Source organism: Euprymna scolopes, chromosome 46 (assembly GCF_053919585.1).
Source record: "Euprymna scolopes isolate OS-2025 chromosome 46, ASM5391958v1, whole genome shotgun sequence".
Taxonomy (NCBI): Eukaryota; Metazoa; Mollusca; class Cephalopoda; order Sepiida; family Sepiolidae; genus Euprymna; species Euprymna scolopes.
In genome coordinates, this window is record NC_136527.1 from 42028214 (window position 1) to 42054892 (window position 26679).

The following is a 26679-nucleotide window of genomic DNA, read 5'->3' on the forward strand; positions in this document are numbered from 1 at the left end:
CAGCGAAGGGAACTAAAGAAAAAGAGAAAGTGCCTATCATTCTACTCGCAACTGACGAGGAAGGAATTCGTAGATACAACAGTTGGTCTATGTCAAACGAAGACCGGAGAGACGCCAACAAAATTTTCAACGCATTTTTGGAGCAGCTGGAACCGGCAACCAACCACCGTATATGTAAGCTCGAACTGAGTAGATACCAACAAAAACCTACCGAGACGACCGACATATTTCTTAACAGGTGTCGCTTACAGGCGAAGAAATGCGATTTCACAGCCCATGAAATGAACAAACGTTTAGTAGAAATACTGATAGCCAACACGCCCATACCGGACTTACAAAAAGAACTGTTGAACAAGCCGAAGGGCTACACAATAGAAGAGGCTGTGAAATTAGCACGCACATATGAGGCTTCAGCCGTGTATATAAACAAAATACACCAACTACATGGCCTGTCACAGATAGACACCATAAATCGCGGTGGTCGCGAACGCCAGGAAGGCAACAGAAATACCAGCAACTTGTGTAAAAATTGTGGACGGGACCACCGTTTTGGCAAGGAGCATTGCCCTGCCAAGAACGACATATGCAGCTCCTGCGGGAAAATGGGCTATTGGGCCAAATTGTGCTTCTCAGCGAGACTCAGACCCAGGAAACAAGAAAAACCCTGGCACAAAAGCCGCAGCCAGTCAAGGCACAGACAACATGGAACAGGCCGAAAAGTCGACAGCGTTGCTGAACATGACGACAGAGCCACAACAAAACTACATGCGGCGATGGAGCACACCTCACATTCAGCACTATTAACAGTGAACATCCACTGATTAAACAAAAAACAACACAAAATGAAGCGTTTGTCAATATCAACGTTATATTGACAGACAACCCAGGTACGCACAGCCTCAAACTGAAGGTAGACACGGGTGCACAGGCAAACACACTACCTTTACGCATATTCCGCAGTATGTGCCCCTCCGCCATAAACGAAGACGGAAACCCAATACCTGGATCACTAAACCCAACGAAATGCGTACTGACAGCATACAACAACACTGAAATAAAATGCCATGGCACCGCAAACATCAGGTGCAAATACAAGGACTCTTCATGGCTCAAGACTCAATTTTATGTGCTCAACACTCAGGGACCAGCTATACTGGGCCTGCCAACATCTGCAACCTTCAACGTTGTGACAATGAACTGTGCCATATCCGTTCAGCAACAACCTATCAACAGCATAGATGATCTGATGCGTTTATACCACGACAGATTCGACCGCATTGGCGAGTTCAAGAAAACACAAGCTCACTGTCAACCCTAACACTCCATGCCACATAGACGCACCAAGAAGAACGCCAATAGCCATGCGGGAGAAGATCAAGGCTGAACTAGACAAGACGGAGTCACAGAATGTCATTGGTCGTATTGAGAAGCCAACTGACTGGGTAAGCTCCCTTACATATGTAACCAAACGCGACAACACAATAAGGGTCTGCTTAGACTCAAGGGCACTAAACAAAGCCCTAATGCGGCCGTATCATCAAATCCCAACAGTTGAGGAACTCAATCACCGGTTTGCAGGTGCAAAATACTTCTCAAAACTGAATGCTAAGGCAGGATACTGGTCTATAAAGCTTGACCAGGAAAGCCAGATCCTGACCACTTTTCAAACACCATTTGGAAGGTACTGCTTCCAACGACTTCCATTTGGTTTAAACGTGAGCCAAGACATCTACCAGCTCGAGATGGACAGAATAGTTGAGAAGTGCACAGGAGCATGCGGTATAGCGGATGATATTGTTGTATATGGCTCAACAGAACGTGAACATGACAACAACCTAAGGCACCTCATGGAAGTCGCCACACAAGAGGGCCTCAAAATGAATTCCAAGAAATGCGAGATAAAACGCCAGGAAATCTCCTTCTTCGGAAATATATACACCCATTCTGGAATGAAACCTGACCCAGCAAAGGTACGAGACCTACAGGAAATGCCATAAAACAGAACTGCAACAGTTTCTAGGTGTAATGACATACCTATCCCGCTTTATTAAGGATTTCAGCTCAAAACCCACTGTATTACGTTACTTACTTCACAAAGAGTCAGAATTCGAATGGGGGCCACACCACCAGACGGTTTTCAAAAACCTGAAGAGTGAAGTGTCTGAAACGTCCCTGCTTCACTACTTTGACCCCAAGCGCCCAATCTACTTACACTGTGACGCAAGTCTTCATCGAATAGGAGCAGCGCTTCTACAACCAGACTCAGCTGGCAATTTAATGCCTGTCTTATACGCAAGCAAGAGTCTGACACAAACAGAACAACGATACGCATGTACCGAGCGGGAACTACTGGCAATCGTGTTTGGCACACATAGATTCCACACATATTTATACGGTCATCCTTCAGACTAATAAAAAACCTTATTAAGAAGTAATTAATTAAATATTGGTGTTTCCTACCTAAAACAATATCCCTTTAAATAAAACATTAAAAAACAGCAAATCTTTATTGTACTTTACTACACATGTAGTTTTTTGTTTGATGAGTTAAAGCCAGGTACAATAATAATAAAACTGACTATAAAATAAAGACCTTAGTCGCTTGAAAGCAAAAACACATGCGAGGAAAAAACTATGCGTTTATGAAAAGAGTGCATATAAACTTTTGTTGAACATTAAAATGCTAAATTAAGTTAAATTAATGCCTTGGGTAACAAAATCTGATTTCTTCGAATTTCTCAAGCTGGTTGGGCTGAAATACTTAAGATTGTGTCTTGAGTTGGAGAGAGGCAAAAAGTAATCTTTAATAACTCGCATACACGCCTTCATCTCATGCACATATTCTTAGACATTAGCAAGAGAACTGAACGTATTGACGCAGACACTTGTAGATACAAACATGTTTTATTATATAATTTCGCTTTCCTCGATTTTTTCATAAAAAATTCTATTTATCTTTTAATAAGCACTTGTAATATACTAACTGGTTTCATTTATGCATGTCAGCAAATATAAAATAAAAAAAATGTAATAAAAAATTAAATTAAAAAAATTAAAGTCTAACATTTTGTAAATTTTATTTCACATTTTGTTTATGTAACTATGGATATGGGATATGACAAAGGAAACGGTTTTGTTGATGTTTCCAAATATTATGTAATTTATAATGAGTATAGACACAATTAGATTAAGACATAAGATGTTTGTTGATGTTTCCAAATATTATGTAAGTTATAATAAAATGAGTATAGACACAATTAGAATAAGATATAAGATGTTTTGTTGATGTTTCCAAATATTATGTAAGTTTTAATGAGTATAGACACAATTAGAATAAGATATAAGATGTTTTATTGATGTTTCCAAATATTATGTACGTTATAATGAGTATAGACACAATTAGAATAAGATATAAGATGTTTTGTTGATGTTTCCAAATATTATGTAAGTTTTAATGAGTATAGACACAATTAGAATAAGATATAAGATGTTTTGTTGATGTTTCCAAATATTATGTAAGTTTTAATGAGTATAGACACAATTAGATTAAGACATAAGCCTGTACGTAGCTCAGTAGAAGTATTTTCATCAGATCAATTATTTTAAGTGAAATTTTTTCTTTACATAAATATAAAATATGAATATAAAACAAGTATAAAAAATCTAATTTCTCATATGTTATGACAGGCATTCAATACATAATGTTCTGGTCTAATTTCTCATATAACAACGAAAATGGAACATTTCTTAGGGTTTTTTTTCTAGAAAAGAACATCAGAGTTACACATTTCTCACATCGTTTAATGCATCTCTAGAGACAGTTTTTGCAGATGTAGAAATTCATAAATCAGAAGGATATTTGCTTATCTGGCCCCATCTCGTGATTTTGATAGCTTCTTTAATTCCCTAAACAGCTTTAGTGTCTGAATCGCAGTTACATACCCAGGTTTCATCCTGTGCATTTAGTCTTACTTTTATAGTCCTGGGTGGATAAATCCAGAAAATACTTGTTACGATATTGTTTTGGCCCAATTTTCTGTAATGAAACTTCTGGAGTATTTTTAACAACTTTTTGAGTTCTTTTTGTAGCAGACTTATTATCTATGTATTTCATATTTGTAAATTAGACTTGATTAAAATGCCTGACCATTTTCGTGATTGAGATCGTTCTGTTGTTCTTGATTCATGAGACTGGTATACAATGTTGAGGTATCTATAAATTGATTGGTTTTGTGATGTTGTTGTTGTTCTGCTGGGATTTTTTTGTAATGCTATTTTTGAGGTATGGATTTTGAAATATCATCAGATATTGTTTCCTTTATGTGTGTTCATATGACGAAACAAATTTTACTTAAATGCAAAAGAAAAGGCACTTCACAATAATGTGTTTTCATATGACACAATTTTGACATCTGTGCAAAAAAAGAACACACAAAATGTGGTTTTTCTCTGTTTTAATTTTCTTATCATTGTTTTTCCAGGGAATAGAGCATTCTACCGGATGCCAAACATTCTCCCACTAGTTTCGTTACTCCAACCAAGAGATCTTTTTTAAGTGATAACCGTCCCTTTAACTGCCATTGTTTGTATTTCTTTTGCACTTGGTTCACCAGGTATATTCACCAGATAGTTTTTGAAATTCTTTTTCATTAGCCTGGTTGCTCCTATAATGGCTAATTTTCTCCCGTATGTGTTTTCATATAATGCAACAAATATTTCTTCTATGAAAAAAAAAGAACAACATATTTAACAAGAATGTGGTTTGTCCCATGTGCGCTTTTACTTCTGTGCAAAAAAGAACCACATACTTCACAAGAATGTGGTTTATATCTGATATGCATTTTCATATCACACAAATTTCCTTCTGTTAAAAATAACATCATACTTCACAAGAATGTGGTTTGTCTCCTATATGCGTCTCCATATGACACAATTTTGACTTTTGTGCAAAAGAAGAATCACATACTTCACTAGAATGTGGTTTATCTCCCGTATGTGTTTTAATATGACTCAACAAATGTGACTTCCATACAAAAGAAGAACCACATACTTCACAAGAATATGGTTTCTCTCTCATATGTGTTTTCATATGACGCAACCAGTGTGCCTTCTGTGCAAAAGAAGAACCACATACTTCACAAGAATATGGTTTCTCTCCCGTATGTGTTCTAATATGATGCAACAAAGCTGACTTCCATGCAAAAGAGGAACCACATACTTCACAAGAATGTGGTTTCTCTCCCGTATGTGTTTTCATATGACTTAACAAATGTGCCTTCTGTGTAAAAGAACACCAACATACTTCACAAAAATGTGGTTTCTCTCCCGTATGTGTTTTCATATGACACAGCAAATTTGACTTCTGTGCAAAAGAAGAACCACATACTTCACAAGAATATGGTTTCTCTCCCGTATGTGTTTTTATATGACTCAATAAATGTGCCTTCTTTGCAAAAAAAGAACCACATACTTCACAAGAATGTGGTTTCTCTCCCGTATGTGTTTTCATATGACACAACAAAGTTGACTTCTGTGCAAAAGAAGAACCACATACTTCACAAGAATATGGTTTCTCTCCTGTATGTGTTTTTATATGGTGCAACAAAGTTGACTTCCGTGCAAAAGAAGAACCACATACTTCACAAGAATATGGTTTCTCTCCCGTATGTGTTTTCACATGACGCAACAAATTTGCCTTCTGTACAAAAGAAGAACCACATACTTCACAAGAATATGGTTTGTGTCCCGTATGTGTTTTCATATGACACAACAAAGCTGACTTCCAAGCAAAAGAAGAACCACATACTTCACAAGAATTTGGCTTAGCTCTCATGTTTGCTTGCATCTTATTCCAGAAAAGTATATGCAATGAAGTGTATGATTTTAGGCACGCTAATAAATTCAACTTTAGGAAGTTTATATGAAGAACTTTATTATTATTATTTTAAACCTTTAAATCACACATGACGAAAGGTCTTTCTTATCCATTAATGAATTCTTTTTCGTGTTCAAGTTCTGAAAATGTAAAATAAATTTTATAAAATATATTGAATGTGGTAAAACTGAATTTATTATGTACTAGCGTGGGTACCCTGCTTTCCAGGGTGTTTGGAGGTGTGGGGGGGAGAGGATAAATCAAAACAAAATGGAAAATAAAGAATAACTGATAAAAAAGAACAAAAAACGATGTTAAAACTTCTTAAAAATATCGGAAAATAACAAAAACTGAACATGATGGAAAAATACAAAAAAAAGAACGTGCAATGAACGATGTTGAAACTTTTTAAAAAAAAATTGTCCAAAGGGTCGAGCTTAAAAATGATACAAATCGCATGAAAATTTGTTGCCTCTGTCGAAATTTTTAGGGAGACATACAAACACACACATTTTTCCTTTCATATATACAGATGTAAGTTATAATAAAATGAGTAGAGTTTTATTCAATACTAGTTAGTTAATAATGTAATCAGAGTTCTTTTTTTCTGTCTGTTTCGATTTACTCAAAACCGCACACACCTCGTCTTCTCATGTATCGTTCTCTTCTTCCTCTTCTACTTCTTGCTTTTTCTTCTTTTTTCTTCTCAGTCGTCAGAAGCGTCGTCTTTGTCTTGACTACGTTTTTCCTTCTCCCTTCTTGCTCACAGTGACCCGTTTTTATGCTAAGCTGAACTCTCGTGTGTGCGAGAGAACACGAGATTTTGCGTGATTACTTGGCAATATTAACCGGCCGCCGCCATCTTGCCATTTTTCTTTGGACGTGCCCACTTTGCAGAGTGCACACCTCGAGCGTTTGTCAGGTAAGCCCGTCTGTTCGCAATTTATTACACAAATAATCTGGTTCTATTTTCGAAGCTTTAACTAAAAATATTTACGTTTCTTTATTTTTGAGATGAGGATTGATTAGTCATATTATTTGGATTCTTCAGAAGATTGATAAGAGAGAAATCTCTTCTAAGGAAAACAACGCTGTCGGAAAATAGAAAAGACGGTGGCGATAGGAGATGGGTGGATCATGTTGAGCAATATTTAAGCATGACAGGAAGTGGATTAGAGAACTACTATAAAATTATTGCAAACCCTAACAAACATATGATGAAAAGTTAATTAGCTCACATAGGTTATTACTAGCCAGTTTACATAAGTTCAACCTCAGGTTGAAAGCTATGTAGCATGAGGTTTTAGAAGTACAGTATCTGGGGTTCAAAGTAAGTGAACAGAGTATATAGTCAGACCTGGACAAAGTCAAAATCGATACAATCTCGACTTCAACTACCATGAGACAATTCAGAGCTTTCATTGGTATGACGTCATATTATTGGCGATTTATAGCCTAAAACCGAAGTTCACAGATATGGTTATACTGGCTTAACCTGATCCTGAGAAGGACTACAGACTGTACATGGATGCCCCCAATCATGCGATTGGGGCATGTCTGTCACAAATGATCTATGATCTGAGCGAGGGTAAATATGTTAAAAACAAATCTACTTCTTATCCCATCAAGTTAGTGATATGCAAACGAGATGGTACCTGAAGGGGAAAGAAAATGTTGGTGTGGACCTCTAGTTGAGATAATGACAATGATGATTCCCGGTAGAAATAGATGATAAGAATTACTTGGTGTAATAAACTTGAATTGTTTTGTTTGAGCCAAAAGAACTTGCATCATATAAGAAGGTTGCATGACCATTATACGTTGTTTGATTTCTATTAAAGGGAACCAGAGGAAAATAATAAAATGCCTAGATTTAAAGATGCAAAACAAAAAAGTTCATAGTGATGGACAAGATAGTGTATTACTTGTCCCAACCTGACAACGAACTATTGATAAGGTTATATGTACTGTCACATCTTAAAAAAATGTTAGTACAGTACCATGACAATAATGGTTGTGGAAAAGACATTTCACGCCATTAAGCAAAAATATTTCTGGTTGTGTTTATTTAAGGAGGTGAATGAATATGTAGGAAATGTATCAAATGTGCCAAACAAGAGAATTGAGGAAGCAACAACCTTGAATGCAGAAGTGCGATCTGCTTCCTTTTCCTTTCACAAAACTGGCGTTGAATATTTTCTGGCCCTACCTTTTGAGTAACTAGTATATAGTGACTTTCATCTATATGGCCAGAGGATGCATGATAGTAAAACAAAAGCAAGGAACAATGAGCTGTTATGGGATTTATACATAAACCAAATGTTGGCAACTGTCAGATTCCATGTGAGCGAAACGACAAAATTATCACCATACTACTTGCTCTACAAGAGACGTGATCTTGTCATTAGATAATATATTAATGCTTTGTAGAGTATACTATGGTGATGAGCAACACGAGATCGCTGTAAAAGAGATGCATCGATCTTTTACTTTGGTAAGGAATAACATTCAGGAAGTTAGGAAAAAACTGATAGAGAACAAGAAAATAAAGTCAGTAGATTTTAAGATTGGAGATCTGGTTTTTATAAGAACCACCAGAAGGCGCATGTGAAACATCTGTGGGTAACATTGATTAAGGAAAGTCCAATGAGTTGGATAGTGATTGAGCCACAGATCAAACTGATATCTCAATATGGAGGAGTCAACATCAACGGGAAAAGCCGTTAATGGATCGTAGAGTCATGACATATAGCATGACATCGAAAATTGCAAATAATTTGGACACAAATTATCTGCTGTATCATCGTTTGTGGATGTCAAAGACAATAATAGGATCCATTTGAAACGGCCTAGAATTGGTTCTGAGTTGTGAAGTGGGGAAGAGGAACCAGTGGGAGGGAATTATTTAGGTTGGGTAAGATCTATATTCTGTTTTTAAAAATATTCTGTTCTCGGGGTTTGTTCTATACGTGACACTTTGGAAGATGATTTCAGCTAACCATTTTGACAGAGTATGCGAAGCGTTAGGAATGAGTTATGAAAGAAAAGATTATGAGAAAGACAAAAGAAATCAATTTTTTCTTGTTTATAAACTCAAGCATGGAAGTCATCAAGTGTCATCTACCAATGTTAATTTTAAATTATCAGATGATATTCACCATGCATCAGGTGTTCCCCATATTAAGACATTTAACAAAACAAGAAGAAACTTATTCTGGGAAAGAAAAAATTGAGTTAACAAGACAATAACGAGTTTTCCAAATATTAAGCAATGTAATTCCTTATGTTATGAATGGTGGCCACCACTGGATACATAAATAATTACAGAGCTTAATATCCATACTACTTGTTTACGGCAATTTTAAATGTAATATTCGTTTTCAGCATACCCGAAAACATATAGAATTCGTCATGGTAAAGATGACTATTAAGGTTGAAAGTAAGTAACAATTAACCAACACGGCTTTCAGGCAGCCCCTCCTCCCCCAAATATCACCATATGGCCACATATTTGTGATAAGTATGCGAATTATAGAAAAGTAGAAGTGACTTAATGATTTTTAAAACCTTTGTTTATCTTCTTCAAACTGCAATTAATAATTAATCTTTGTTATAATTTTGTGATGTTTTAATATTTACACAGTTTCACGATTAATAATGTTATAAACATTTGTTTATTAATTTGAAAAACGGTTTTACTGAATGTTCATTTGGTTACCTACGGGGTTCCATATTTTGTTCACTAAAAAGAGACGAACAAAATATGAGGGAGGGTTCTACAAAATGCATAATATTTGTGCAATAATATTTTTAAATTGCTTTTAATCTGGCGATAAAAAAGCTGACAAGGGTTATGGTTATATTAAAGCTTAATATTTAAAAAAAATAAGCACAATTAATTAAAATCTATGTTGTAACGGAACATTTTGAAATAATGGAATTTTAATCGTTTTAATCTTTTAAAATTATTTAATTTTTAGCAAGTTTCTTTTTCTTGGCAGTTATACTGATTATAGTATATATTAATTCGAAAAAAAAACGCTATTTAAAAAAAAACATAATAATATTAAATTTATATCATTTTTTTTTAATTGCCACTTCAAGGTAATTTTTTGTTCAATATGTGTATTTAATTTTTTGTTCAATATGTGTATTTAATTTTTTGTTCAATATGTGTATTTAATTTTTTGTTCAATATGTGTATTTAATTTTTTGTTCAATATGTGTATTTATTTTTTGTTCAATATGTGTATTTAATTTTTTGTTCAATATGTGTATTTAATTTTTTGTTCAATATGTGTATTTAATTTTTTGTTCAATATGTGTATTTAATTTTTTGTTCAATATGTGTATTTAATTTTTTGTTCAATATGTGTATTTAATTTTTTGTTCAATATGTGTATTTAATTTTTTGTTCAATATGTGTATTTAATTTTTTGTTCAATATGTGTATTTAATTTTTTGTTCAATATGTGTATTTAATTTTTTGTTCAATATGTGTATTTAATTTTTTGTTCAATATGTGTATTTAATTTTTGTTCAATATGTGTATTTAATTTTTTGTTCGATATGTGTATTTAATTTTTTGTTCAATATGTGTATTTAAATTTTTGTTCAATATGTGTATTTAATTTTTTGTTCAATATGTGTATTTAATTTTTTGTTCAATATGTGTATTTAATTTTTTGTTCAATATGTGTATTTAAATTTTTGTTTTACTTATTTGAACTTTTATGCTTCATAATAAACAAAAATTTCGATAGCTTTAAATATATTTTGTTCGGATTTCGAAAAAAAAAACATAGGGGGGTGGACACGCACTAAAAAACAATATATCCGCTTATATATTTTATGAAAACTGCATTATATATGTAATTACAGTCTAAAATGGATAAGTATCGAAAATTTCATGAAAATCTGATCATTAGTTGATTTTTGCTAGATTTATTAAACACAGGCATGTTTTCACGTTCGAAATGCTTACTACATGGGGACGTTATTTTAAAGCACTTATGTAAACACGATTTTCGTCTCGCAATTTCATTTTTTTTCATATGATGAAACAATTTCATTATTTTCGTTCGATGAAAAAATTTCATTATTTTCGTATGCTGAAAAAATTTCATTTTTTTCGTTTGATGAAATTGAAAACAAAAAACAGTCGACAGCGAAATATTTTCAATGATAAATCAATATTTTCATTAGGATTATTCGCTTTTTTTTCTGATTTCATGTTTCAATAAAGACATAGGGAAATTAAAGAACAAAAAAACAAAGAAAAATGTTATCAATTCTGTACGTGAAAACACATACAGAATTGGCCACCACTGATAACATAAAGAATTACGTATTGACCGTTTTTTTTTTTTTGTAAGTCAGTATTGAAAATAAAATCTGATAGATTAGTGGTCATTTCGATAATAATCCGATGAAAAAAAGATGAAAATAAAAAATACACATGCGCCATGTAGTAATACTTACGTTTTTGTTTTATAATCTGCTTTCGATTAACTTTATCTGCTTTTATAAAGGAAACGATTTTTCAAATGTGATTGACTTTACAAGCTCAACTTAACACTCAAGATGACGAACGGAAGAGCAAGTTCGCAGAAAACAAAATTAAAGAGAAAAAATAAAAAAAGAAACCATTTCGAAATAGAGCCGATCTATTTGGTGAATATCACGGATAAAATTAATATTATTTTATTTAACATTTTAATATTTACATGAGAGAACAGATTACAAGTTTTATCTTTATTAATTCTATAATTCGTTGCACGTGCAATTTAATGGCGGAAACTCCTAGTTTTTAAAGCCACCTTTTCGTATTTTTATCTATTTTTTATTTTTATAAAGATTTCCGATCATTTTTTTTTATTGTGTTTAGAAGATTAATCTAAAGTTAATCTATACGAGAAAAAAATAATTAAAGAGATATTAAGTAAAAAATTACAGGTGAAAACATGTTATAATGAAAATGAAAACTGTTATCACGTCGGCAGAAACTGACAAATTCATCTAAATTAAGAAGTTAATTAAATTCCTTGTAAAACCCAAAAATCCCATTAAGAATAAATACTAGTTTTCTGGGACTATTTCAAAGATAATTAATAAAATAAAAGGTAATATTGACAGGTTTCTTAGCGGCTTCCGCAACGAAAAATAGTTCGTCCTAACACTGTTTCAAGAAGCAGAACTTGATGTAAGAACGGAAACGAAACGAAACTTCTTCCGTTTTTTTTTTTTTAAATACTGCAATAATTAGTTTTAATTATTTTCTTCTGTATCTTCACTTTTCACCGCAACAAAAAATAAAGTAGAAAAATATTTTGTAATAAAAAAAATTATTAGGTGCATTCAAAATAATTAAAAATAACAATTCACCGTTTTTGGGAGTTTTGTTAAGAGAAGCCAACAAATAAAAAAAAGTGACAAAGCAAGATAAGTTACTCTTCTACCTACCTGGATAAGTTATGTATTTTAATGCTTTTATTCGGTTCGATAAGTTACTCTTCTACCTACCTGGATCAATTATGTATTTTAATGCTTTTATTCGGTTCAATAAGTTACTGTTCTACCTACCTGGATAAGTTATGTATTTTAATGTATTTTAATGCTTTTATTCGGTACAAAAATCGCTTATGGCCGCCGCGTTACATTACATGAAACATGCGGAAAAGTATCTTTTCAGTAGCGTGAACATTTGATTTAAGAGTAAATGTATCCATTATAATGCCTCGATAGTTCGAACTGAGTTGTCTCCTTATTCTACAGAACCCACAAATGTCAGCAAGTCCATTATTTTTTAATTTATAAAACAATTGAAATATTATTATATTTTATTTTTTGTATTTTTCAAGATTATAAAAAATATTCATTAAATTATGTAATTTTATTTTGTGTTAAAAAAATATTTCTTTTATTAAAATATTCATTTATTTTTTTACCCGATTACTCGATTTATTCTTAAACGTTTTGTAACGATAAATTAAATCACTCCTGCACGTAAAAGTGCATTTTAAATGTGAAATAAAAAGTCAATTAAAATCACTGATTACAATTTATTTATTAAAAAAATAACCGAAACCAATTTATTAATAATTAAAGATAATACTGTGATTGGGATGCATATCCTGTCTGTTTTCATTTTTTTTTCTACATTTTTTGCTCATCCGTATTTGTCTAAATTATTATTAAAATTAATACCATCTTCTTTTCAATTATTTTCCTGGATTTGAATTAAAAAATATTTTTCAGGATTATAAAATAATCCATACGCTGATGTTTACACCATCATTCATACAAGAAAAATATTATAATATTACATTTGAAATGTTTGTTATAATTGTCATCATTAAAATCACATTGAACATTTTTATAATTATATTATTTTTTGTGAAAATATTGAATGAATACTGCTTATTGCAATGCTCTTGAAATATTAGAAAAATAGTTTTTAATTGTTAATATCTACTGTGATACTATGAAGGTGACCAATGATTCACTAATTGCTGAGGGGGGGGGGGCGGACAATAGATATGAAGTGTCATACAAATGTACAAATGAAATAGGGAGCAGCAAACAATGAATTTGTAGGTATTTTTAGATCGAGCCTTTTAGATTTGACAATGACAATACAAGCCTACAGACTTCAAGGGAAGGGCAGCTTCCTGGTGGCCAAGGGGTGGGTGGCGACTTCAGATATGGACGCAGATAAGGCAGTTAGTTGACAACTAGATGCTGTTCGCGGCGGATAGCAGCTTATAACAACAATGGTTGGACAGTTCTCAGAGTTGACTGTGAAACAGAGATAGAGCCGGATTGCGACTAACAGAGAAACATAACATCGATGTGAGAAAAATGACGACCAGGCCATAATAAACACAGTGAACGAAAAATACCACGGCACATACGACGTTGGGGGTCGACGGTTTGTCACACTACAATGCTTTATATATAAACGCAAACAGAAATTCATGCGTTATTTGTTTTTTTTATACTTAAAACTTTAACTTTAGCAAAAGTGTTTTTTGTTTACAAAAATTGGCACCACTGTATTGGTTCTTATTAACCAAATAACATGACAAACAAGTCACACACAAGTTGTTTTTTTCCGAAGAGAAAAATATTTGAAAACAAGCGCCCAAAGAAAGGAATATCCCATCTAGTGTCATCTATGCAAAGGATGTGTTCGTAAAAATCACTATGAAAATGTGTGCCGCAATAAAAATAGAAAGAAACAACAGCCACGAACATCACCAACATCATGCACTGAACATGAAGCAGCCGTTTTTGACATCCTATGTGTGAAATCCAGCTATATTGAACGCCGATACACATACAAATTTGACCCTGAAGCACCATGTCTAAAACCAGCTGTCCAACGTGTGGACCAAACATCATAGTCAACAGTATTTTATCAACATCACGACATAAGTAACCCGTGAGGACTATGAACAACTCTGTTTTGGCCCAACCTTCATATCTCAGCCTAAAACGGCTGTTGTTGCTGCCATGGCTGATCTGGTTATCAAAGTTGCATAGCCAGTATCAAGGTGATCGATCAGTTGGGACTCAGAAATCATTACCTCATTTCTGTCCATGTGTGGATGCACGCTGCCAACAGTAAAGTTATCAACATCTTTGGCGAAAACATACTCCAATTGTGGTGAATGTCAAATACGTTTTGTTTCATGACTCCATTATCCCAGGCATTATCTACTTTTTTTGAATCATAAATATATTAAGCAGGGCGAGGGTACTAAGACGATTGTTTGCAGCTGGATTAATTTAACATTTTTAGAGCTAATATAAGCTAATCAGACTTCTGTGGTAGTATTTCAGTGTAGTTTTTGTTCTGTCCCAGTAAGATCTACTCGCAGATAAAACTTCTTGCTGTCAGAGGGCGACTGTTTCTCTTCTATCACAGCATTTTCTTCATTTTTGGAAAGCTAGAAGTTTTAACTATATATTACCTATAAAAGATGATTCACATTCCACCACAAAATTATTACCAATGAGGTTTTTTTAGGGTGATTATTTTTTGGTGTGTATATGGATAGACGTACTATATTTTAGGATTGCAGAATAAACAACTTATCATACTACATGCGTATACTTTTTAGTGGTGACTAATTCATATCGTCATTTCCAAAGGCAATTTAGTTCTCACAAGAACGTGTTAATTCAAAATATTTCTAACGTTGGACAATAGTTTTAATCTGGAAAAATAACTCTTAATGTTATATATTGGAAACGTACGTCTCTAACAAATTTGTTAATTTGTATGAATTTGGGCAAAAGTTAGTTGTATATCTCAGAATAATCTGCTGGCAACCAGAAAGATGGCGGGTCAACAACCAGGAAAAGGTCATGGTAAATCAGGGACAATAATTAAATTGACAACAAAACAAAGACGTTAATCGCTTGAAGGCAAAAACGCAAGTCAGAAAAACAATGATTTTATAAAAATTTTGTGCATACTAAATTTTGTTGAACATTAAAATGTCGCATTAATTTAAATTAACCAAGCCTATAAAACTAGTACCCTGGGTAAAAAATCAGATTTCTTCAAATTTCTCAAACTGGTTTGGCCGAAATACCCAAGAACGTGTGCCAAACAACAACCCTCTCTTTGCCTTTTGCCGGAGGAGACAAAGAGGCGAAAAGCAACCATCCATAACTCACATCCTTGCCTTCATCTCACGCTCATATTCTTACAATTTAACGTGTTGGAAAATATTACCGCTCTTTTTGGTTGAATGGGTCGACATAAGGATATCAATGACAAATAGCAGCTGAGAATTCTACCTTCAAACTCCTCGACCTAATATTTGCGGGCAATATGAACTGGAACAAATACATATAGGATATTGCAAAGGCTGCTGCAAAGAAGGTGGATTCCCTCTATTGAGCTAGAAGACTACTCACACCTGAGAGTATGTTGTATCTTTACAAGGCCACCATTTGCCTATGCATGGAGTATTTTTGCCATATCTGGGCTGGTGCATTTAACGCTAGTCTCTCCATCTTAGATAAAGTCCAAAAAAGAGTTGTCAATCTAATCGGTCTCACTTTATCAACTAAGCTCAAGTCCCTGTCGCATCGCCGCAATGTTGCATCACTGTGCCTGTTTTACAAATATTTTAATAGAATGTGTTCTGATCTCACCCCTTCACTATTGATATCCCTAAATGCCAGAAAGCTTTCTATTCTAATAGTTTCTTTCCCTCGAACAACTGGACTTTGGGATTCCCTTCCTGCTGCCTGCTTCTCTGGTTGTACTGATATGCAGAAGTTTAAATGTAACATAAACCAATATCTTCTTAATCTTTCCTAGACATGGCCTCAAATAATAACCTCTTACGTCCAAGTGGTGATATGCTTTGTGAGGGGTTAACATGAGTGAAAAAATGACAGCAGTTGAGTTTTTTTTCTGTTGTTATTTGGATTTTTTAAATTTCTTCCCTCGGTGAAACCGATCACTATTCTCCTGTTACCTAACGAGACCTTTCATGCAGCGAAGGATCATAGTATAACCATTCTTGCAACACTATATATTTGGACTAACGAAATAACGTTGCTTGGATTGACATGAAGTTCTGTTTATTAATATTAATATTAACAAATATTTTAATGGAATGCATTTTGATGAACACGTTTCATTTTTACCCTCTCGACGTACATATTCCTCACAAACCAGTTTAGCAATAAGATCTCTCCCCTTCACTGTTGATATCCCTAAATGCCAGAAAGCTTTCTATTCTAATAGTTTCTTTCCCTCGAACAGCTGGACTTTGGGATTCTCTTCCTGCTGCCTGCTTCTCTGGTTGTACTGATATGCAGAAGTTTAAATGTTACATAAACAAATATTTTGTTAATCTTTCCTAGACATGGGCCCCAAATAGTAACCTCTTACGTCCAAGTGGTGATATGCTTTAAGTGGTGAACATGAGTAAAAAAAAATGTCACCTGAGAAAAGACAGCAGTTTTTGTGATTTGGCGCCAGTTTTCTTCTGTTGTTGTTTGGATTTTTTAATTTCTTCCCTCGGTGAAACCGATCACTATTCTTCTGTTACCATTACGAGACTTTTGAAGGTAATCTATTTCATGCATCAAAGGATCGCAACACAACCAGTGTTGCAACGCTATATATTTGGATTAGTAATTAATGTTGGAAGCCTAATCACAAAGGTTTCCAATGTAGATACAGGACTCAAAATGGCGACTACATTAAAAATGTAGAGAGCTCTATTAGCGAACATACATTTTTATTTTCGTGTACATTTGATGCTTCAACAAACGATAATTTTCTTGTCGATTTTGTGGCCACGGCACATGTGATTACAAAGGAATCTGATTTTATCAATTTTGATCCCAACTTTAAGCCACAAAATCATTTTGTAGAACTAGCAATGATATCGTTTTGAAAAGAGGCAATGCGTAAATCTCGCTAAAGAACAATAAAGGTGAACTGTATTTATGTATTCTAGAAAACGCTCTTCTAATCCCAAAATTTAAACAAAATATATTTTCTGTACAAGGTGCAAATATAAACTTTAGCCCCAATAAATCAAAACATAACATAAACAAATATCTTGCTAGTCTTGACTAGACATGGCCCCAAATAGTAATCTCTTACGTCCAAGTGGTGATATGCTTTGTAAGTGGTGAACATGAGTAAAAAAAAAATGTCACCTGAGAAAAGACAGCAGTTTTTGTGATTTGGCGCCAGTTTTCTTCTGTTGTTGTTGTTTGGATTTTTTAATTTCTTCCCTCGGTGAAACCGATCACTATTCTTCTGTTACCATTACGAGACTTTTGAAGGTAATCTATTTCATGCATCAAAGGATCGCAATACAACCAGTGTTGCAACGCTATATATTTGGACTAAATAAATAATGTTACTCGGGTTGACATGAAGTTCCGTTTGAAATACATCTGCTATACTAAGATTATTAATTATTTTATTATGGGCAACGTCGATACCACCACAACAATTTCAAAAATAAAAGAACGAATAAAACCATGTAAATGTAATCGCCCAAAATAAGAAGTATACGATACCCTCTCCACCAGATATTTAGACAGAACGGATACAAAGGGAAGAAACTATTCTCCAGATATTGAGCACTTTTTGTTGCTTGTGCGCTGGAAATAAAACTCCTCCCAAATTAAATAAATAAAAAACAACTTTTGTTTCAATAAAAATAGCAGCGGGTGCCAGAGTGACAAAAAAAAAAGAAAAAGATAAATTAACCAAGCAGGCTCGAATCTGAAATACGAATGAAGGGAAAGGGTAATTTGAAAACTATTTTGACCAATGTTCAAAGACGACTTATGATTTTATGAAAAATAATCTTTAAAAACATTTACACATGCGTGACTTGCCTTTGTTTTTATTTTTTGTACATTTTTTCACTGTCTTTTTTTTCATAAATAAAGGAAATTTTCGATTTGCAGTTTTTGTGAAGGGGGACTTTGTTTCTAAAAGTTTGGGTGAAATTTTAATTCCCAAAGCGGCTAAACATTCTGTATAGCCGTTTCAAGAATAATAAAAACAAACAAATAAAATCTATTCAGTTTATTTGTAAGTGTTTTTTTTCTTTTGAATATTAAAAAAAGCCAAACACTTTCTGTCTACACGGAATTATTTTTTCAAGCTAGAAACTTATTGAGTTAACTAAATTATTTTATTTGCTTTTTTATGTTTTAAAGTATCCAGGGGAAATAACTCTAGATCCGTTTTTAAAAAGGTCAATATCGGAAATAATAATTGCAACTAAATTAAATTAAATATATTATCAATATACTTGTTATTTAAAGTTGATTATATAAAGATTTTAAATAGAATAGTTAAAACAATTCTCTCACTAGAAACATTAACATACCGCTTTTTAGTAAAATTGATTTTCCTTAAGGTAATATGCAAATGAAGTGACCTCTTAATTGAATATTTTGCAAGAATCATACTATAGCATAGAAATAAATGGAAAACTAAATACGAATATATATGTATATATATATATATATTCATGACAACGTTTTACAAGGATAATATAATGTGACATCATTTCTTTTAATTTCATCAAAAGTTTCTCATGGTGTGCATGATTTCAAATAAGACATATGATCACAGCATGACACTTGACAGGGTCCATTTTACATTTAACTAATTTCAAACACTTGTAAACCAGGAAGAACAATTAGTTCATAGTTGTAATTTGCTACATGACACATAGAGATATAAATCATTGCATATGCAACATTTCTTCTAGATCAAACAAACGTAAATGGATCAGGGTCATTGCGTATGAACGACCTCATATATTAAAAACATTGCACAATAAACATATGAAAACCACAATGATAAAAGGTTAAACGCTTAAATAGATATTTAGACATGAATACTCGATATAAAATAAACGTTTTATTGAGATGTAGTAAATTTATAAAGTAAAAACACTTAAGACATGATCTCAGCATAAAATTGTTTTTTTCGTTTTAAAGATTTACATGAAAATAAAAAGAAAATTATTAACATAATCAAAGGATCATAATATTTTCTCTCATTAGAGATAACATTACAAAGATATGGCTTTTCAGTTTTTTATTTTAGTTTGTAGGTGTGCTATCTATGTAGTCGTGTGCAAGTCAACTTGAAAGAGTGTCGAGTTTGGGAGTTAAAAGTTTTGACAAAAGAACATTGAGTTTTGGTATTAAAAGTATTGGCAACAGTGTCGAATGTTTTTGCTTATGACACAACACATCTTTATTTTTATGCAAAGAACCACATCATGTGGTGTATCTCTTTTATAATTTTATTCTTTTGCATAAGCTGGTAATGGCGCATCTAAGCGGATTCCAAACATTCAACATTTATCTCATACAATTCAACTGAGCAATCATTTTAAGATTCTAAATATACTTTTTTGTGAATTAAAAAAAAATCTCTCTTGCACTTGGTTCATAAGGTATATTTGCCAGGTAGATTTAAAAATTCTAGTCTAATTTCAGTTGCTCCTATAATTACTGCAATAGAGATTTTCTGAAGATTCTGTTTTCTTTTCTGTATTGTGCATCAGACCCTGGTATTTCGTTATTTTTCCCTCATTCTGTTTAACCCAATATTATTGAAGACATCACCTTCTACGGCTGTTCCTTTGTCCTTCATGAAATATTTAGACATTGAATCGTATTCCATTGTATAGTAGCCATCCTCTATCAGAACGTGAGAGTTCGATGTCAAAAGGCTCACACTATTTCTGTGTGGTACAAACTGCACTTGTCATTGCTGAGATTACTCATCTTCTTAGAAGAATTGCTCATCAAACTTTGATCATGAGCCGCCATTAAAATTCTGTCATGATAATAGTGAAGACATCATCTTTTAAGCCAGCCTATAAAACTTCCCTTACTTATAGTCATGGTTGAATAAATCCAGAAAACACCCGTCACTCTATTGTTTGGCACATTTTTACCATTTTCTCAAATAGAAGTTCTCGTGTATTTTTAAACAATTCTGTGATTTCTGTAGTTGACATGTTTTCTGATTCTGTCATACTGGTCTGGTATACATTTTTGAGGTATGGAAATCATCAGATATGTTTCCCATATGTGTTGTTTTTGCTGGGGATGATGCATTCCACCGGATGCCAAACATTCTGCTATTAGTTAAGTTACTCCAATCGAAGGTCTGTTTATGATTCTAACCATCCCTGTAAGTGCAATTTTTATTTCTCTTGCACTTGGTTCACTAGGTCTATTTGCCAAATAGTTTTGAAATTCTTTTTTAATTAGCACGGTTTCTCCTATAATGACTTGTATGATTGATACCTTAAGATTCCAATTTCTTTTTATGTCGTACATAAGTCGTTGGTATTTTGTTATTTTCTCCCTTTCTGTCCTGTTAAGACCAGCATCATTATGGACGCTTACTTCAACTAGCATTGCCACTTTCTCCTTCTTGTCATCATTATCATCATCATGACGAGCTTCTTGCCCGGACCAATGTGACTCTTCCTCTCCAGAGTTTACTGTCTTCCATCAACTGCCTTAGATCTTCAGGTTCACAATTGGTGTCATGTGCTATTTGTTGGATGTACGTGTATCTAGGTCATCCTTTGCCTGCGCGTCTGTGTTGTGGAGTCCATAGCAATACATCACTCACCAATTTATGCTTGCGCCTGGGATAATGACCAGCAAATCGTAGGCATCTATCTTTGATTGTATTAGATATGGCAGGTAGGTTGCCATAAAGTTGCTGCTTTGTGGGATGATTTTGCCAAGATATATTTAATACTGTTTGTAGCATACAGTTGTATGTGCCAACTAGTTTTCTTTCCAATCTTTTGGTGAGTGTCCAGATTGTAGCACCGTAAACAAGGGCAGACTCTACCACTGCCGTGAAGAACTGCCGTTTCAGTTTGTTAGTCCCAAAGTCCATGCTAATTGCAGCCTATCCAATGCGGCCCATGCTTTTGAGATGCGAATTTCGATATCTCTCTTTGTGGAAACTATGTTATTGCCCAGATACGTAAACTCAGCGACTTCTTTCAGTGTTAATCCAACCGAAGCCCTGATCTCTCCTTTCACATTGAAAGTCATAAACTTTGTCTTACCCACATTAATGTGGAGACCAATGTCATTTGCAGACTTTTCTAGCTATTCCAATATCATTATGTCCTCCTGAATTGCCCCATTGTCTATGTATGCAACTGTATGAATTTTATAGTCATAGTGGATAATGTAGGACTTATTTCCAACCGTTCTTTCTACTACATTGGATATTCAGGGTTTTACATATTTTCCAGTAGAGTTATTTCCACAGTCCATTGTGCCCCACTGTATAATAGTCTCCATAGTATAATTGTATCCCATATTTGTTTTCATATGATGCAACAAATTTAACTTCCTTGCAAAAGAACCACATATTCACAAGAATGTATTTTGTCTCATGTATGTGTTATTACATGATTCAACAAGTTGATTTGTGCCCAAAAAGAGAACCACATACTTCACATGAATGTGGGTTATCTCCCATGTGTTTTCATATGATTCAACAAATTTGACTTCCATGCAAAAGATGAACCACATACTTCACAAGAATGTGGTTTGTCTCCCGTGTGTGTTATCATATGATTCAACAAAATTGACTTTTGAGCAAAATAGGAACCACATACTTCACAACAATGTCATTTGTCTCCCGTGTGTGTTGTCATATGATTCAACAAAATTGACTTCTGTGCAAAAGAGGAACCACATGCTTCACAAGAATGTGGTTTTTCTCCCATATGTCTCCTCATATGACGCAACAAAGTTGATTTCCGTCCAAAAGATGAACCACATACTTCACAAGAATGTGGTTTGTCTCCCGTGTGTGTCGACATATGACTCAACAAAATTGATTTCCGTGCAAAAGATGAACCACATACTTCACAAGAATGTGGTTTGTCTCCCGTGTGTGTTGTAATATGATTCAACAAATGTGACTTTTGTGCAAAAGAGAAACCACATACTTCACAAGAATGCGGTTTGTCTCCCGTGTGTGTTGTCATATGATACAACAAATTTGATTTCCGTGCAAAAGATGAACCACATACTTTACAAGAATGTGGTTTTTCTCTCGTATGTGTCCTCATATGACGCAACAAAGTTGATTTCCGTGCAAAAGATGAACCACATACTTCACAAGAATGTGGTTTGTCTCCTGTGTGTGTCCTCATATGACGCAACAAAGTTGATTTCCGTCCAAAAGATGAACCACATACTTCACAAGAATGTGGTTTGTCTCCCGTGTGTGTTGTCATATGCTTCAACAAAGTTGACTTTTGTGCAAAATAGGAACCACATACTTCACAAGAATTTGGTTTTTCTCCCGTGTGTGTTGTCATATGATACAACAAATGGGACTTTTGTGCAAAAGATGAACCACATACTTCACAAGAATGTGGTTTTTCTCCCGTATGTGTCCTCATATGACGCAACAAAGTTGATTTCAATCCAAAAGATGAACCACATACTTCACAAGAATGAGGTTTGTCTCCCGTATGTGTTGTCATATGTTTCATCAAATTTGCCTTCTGTGCAAAAGACGAACCACATACTTCACAAGAATGAGGTTTGTCTCCCGTGTGTGTTGTCATATGTATCAACAAAGTTGACTTCTGTGCAAAAGATGAACCACATACTTCACAAGAATGCGGCTTGTCTCCCGTGTGTGTGTTCATATGCCTCAACAAAGTTGACTTCCGTGCAAAAGATGAACTACATACTTCACAAGAATGTGGTTTGTCTCCCGTATGTGTTGTCATATGATTTAACAAATGTGACTTCCATGCAAAAGAAGAACCACATACTTTACAAGAATGTGGTTTGTCTCCCATATGTGTTTTCATATGATTCAACAAATGTGACTTCTGTGCAAAAGGAGAACCACATACTTCACAAAAATGTTGTTTTCCTGCCATGTTTTCTTACGTCTGATTCCAGAAAAAAGTATATTCAATGGAGTTAGGCTTATAAATTTTCACTTTCAAAATTTGAGGAAATTTGTTTTACATCATTTTAAATCACCAATAAAGAAATGTTATTCTTTTCATTGTTGTAAATTCTGGAAATATAAAATAAATTATAAAACAATAAATTTCACGCGGTGAAATTAAATTTCTGATGTTGAAATTTCAAAAATATTTATATTATTATTCATGAAATTTAAAATAAGATTAGTATAATTTCATGCAATACTTGTTAACAAAATTTAGTTGTTTCTTTTTTCAAATATTTTATTAAAAATCTGCATTTTCTACATGAGGATTTATTATTCATATTATTTTTATTCTTGGCTGTTATTTACACATTTCTATGTTACCTCTGATCTAATTCAGGTATATTTTGTCGAACTTTGAAACCTTTCTGTTTAACTCAGAATTGTGAGTGGAACCCTTTACTTAGTACATGAATAGCACGCTATTGTGTTTTTAGAAATCAAACTCAAAATTCTGTTTTATATCTCAACGATGATTAAACCTTCAATGTGCAGGAGTATGTAACTTACAACCGATTTTTACCAAGTACTATAACCATAGCACCACGGGTTCTAGAAGAAAATCCTAATACGAATTGGAGGAATTATTTTTTCTAGATGTTTTCAATATTTATTACTACATAAAGAGGCGCTAAAAAGAGAGTCTTCACTTGTCATTTTAAAACCGGAAATTAAAGCTACATTGAATAAAACTGTCTAAACTATATCTATTTTGATTCATCTTTTATTACTATAGAATTTTACCTATTCCTATTTGACTTTTTGCATTTAAATATAATATTAGCACGTTAATGTAAGAAATACAACAGCAACACAATGAACTAGTTTATATTTAGTAGCAGAGTCCTTCTGATATTTGGCAGTCTGCAATCTTTTGGGCATTCCTTGAATGAGTCTGAGACAATACGCTGGTGAAAGTCGTACTTTACTTTAATTTTTGTTGAAAGTTCTTCCAGATTTAAAAGTTTATCATTTCGTGTGTGTTGCTGATGTAATTTTTTTATAGGATTGATGGCTGAAGATTGTGCAGGCCAATCCAAATACAGAATATCGTTCTCTCCAAGGAACCTCTTGACATTGTCAATTGTGTTAATAGGAGCATTATCCTGCATGAAGATGTGATTATAAATCAAATTCCAGCCAAAATAGGGAAGGAAATGCTCAGTCGTCATAATAATGTTCTCGGGCAAATTAATTCGAAATTTCAAGCGAACTACAGGCCCTGCATCATTGGCATTAATAACGTCCCACACCAAACTGAACCTCCACCACCTCTTCACCAAGAATTAAATTCTTCATCCTTCCTTCGACTGATGTACTGCCTGTCATCACTGCTTACCCAATTGAACTTGCTTTTATTGCTAAAAACCAATTTCAATAAATATGATCAGCAGACTGTTGTTGGATTTGAGGAGTCATTTCAAATGTGTTTATGAGGCTGTGAATCTTGATACCATTGATATTTATCTTATATATATATACATTATTATTTATAATTAATGATTTCCATATTGTATATTGTGTTAAATACAATACCAGGTATGCTTAGTAGTTGATCATTATCCAGATGATGCATTGTTTCCTTAAGTCAGCTTTGTCTATTAAATCCAAATTTGTACAATTTCCCATTTATAAGCACTTCATTCATCATCTAAAAAATTCAGAACTGTAATATTGTAATTTGTTTAAGAATCATGATTATTTTTTTGATTTAGTCAAAGCTACCTGTAAGGTTTGTTATTTTGGTCAATGTCTAGAATCTTTCCACCCTGATCCAAACTTTTACAATGACAATTTTTAAAGTTTTCAAGGATGCTGAAAATGAAGATCTACTTCCAAAGTGGCACAGAGAAATAGTTTTCCTAAGATGAAAAATTTACATTTTCAAAAAGTGATGGATCACATTTAAATATAAATGAAACATAAAATGAGCATAAACTTTATGGCAACCTGGGGAGAGGGTGTTATTTTTTTATCTTTGTTTTTTTGAGCGAAAAGTTATTTTTTGTTTTCTCTTAAGATTTCATCTTTCAATAAAAACACGAGAACATTAAAGAACAAAAATTAAATACAATCTGTATACAGATATGTATCATTCCTTACGTTATCATTGGTGAACATTTTTGTATATGCAAGTGCGGACATATATTTGCAGCAAGCAAGTAGTTGTCCAAATAATAAGCAATGTAATTCCTTATATTATCAGTGGTGGGTGATTCGGTATGTGTAAGTGCATACATAAAAAGGAATTCTCTTCACTTTTGAAGTAGATATTTGTTTTCAGCACACCACAAAAACAAATAACTACAAAATAATCCATTGAAAAAGAATGAAGAATAAAAAACATTTTTTACTTTATACTTGTGAAAATTTTATAAAGGAAACGATTTTTCAAATGTGATTGGCTTTACAAGCTCAAGTTAACATTCAAGATGATGAACGGAAGAGCAAGTTTGCAGAAAACAAAATTTAAGAGGAAAAATAAAAAAAGAAATCACTTCGAAATAGAGTCGATCTATTTGGTGAATATCACGGATAAAATTAATATTATTTTATTTAACATTTTAATATTTACATGAGAGAGAACAGATTACAAGTTTAATTTTTATTAATTCTCTAATTCGTTGCACGTGCAATTTAATGACGAAAACTTATAGGGAACATAGTTTTGAAAACTTGCTTATATTTTTTATAGATTTCCGATTATTTTTTTATTCTCTTTGAAAGATTAAAACCTAAAGTTAATCTCTATATGGAAAAAATTACATGTGAAAAAAAGTTTATGGTGAAAAATGTTTTTACGGTGGCTTCAGAAATTGACAAATTTATTTAACTTCCTCCTTTGAAAGATAAATATTAGTTTTCTGGGAGTATTTCAAAGATAATTAGTAAAGTCTTAAGATATTGAATTAAGAAAGATACCTTGTTTTTAAAATGAAAAATAGCATCATTAGCCCCCCCCTCCGCTTCCCGAAAATTGAAATAAAAAAGAAACAACACATCGCATATAACTTCCCAAAATGTAAGAAAATCTATTTTATTTTATACCTACTGGGGGAGAGGGGGAGGGCCCAACTTTGGCCGGTCGTTAAATACACTTAAATATAATATTTTTAATAACAAATTTTGTATAAATTATTACAAAATCATGGTATCAAAAGTAATAAAAATGTATTTGTGTGTCATCAGTTAGAATAAAAAAATAAACTGAATGTAGAATGGAGTCAATAACTTCTATGCGTGTGAATCTGTGTTCACC

General features: G+C 33.2%; 1 protein-coding gene across 1 annotated transcript; it reads right to left on the bottom strand.

Annotated features, from left to right (window-relative positions):
- Positions 1–4472: 4472 nt before the first annotated feature.
- LOC145270800 (uncharacterized) lies at positions 4473–11458 on the bottom strand. The gene is made up of 2 exons (XM_080126388.1): positions 11357–11458; positions 4473–6015 (listed from the first exon to the last, which is right to left on the bottom strand). The coding sequence occupies exon 2, from the start codon at positions 5843–5845 to the stop codon at positions 4880–4882; it is 966 nt and encodes a 321-aa protein (XP_079982514.1). The 5' UTR covers positions 5846–6015; positions 11357–11458; the 3' UTR covers positions 4473–4879.
- Between the last annotated feature and the right edge of the window lie 15221 nt (positions 11459–26679).

Coding starts and splice junctions, on each gene's coding strand:
- LOC145270800 (XM_080126388.1), bottom strand. CDS start 5,845: ATGCAAGCAAACATGAGAGCTAAGCCAAATTCTTGTGAAGTATGTGGT.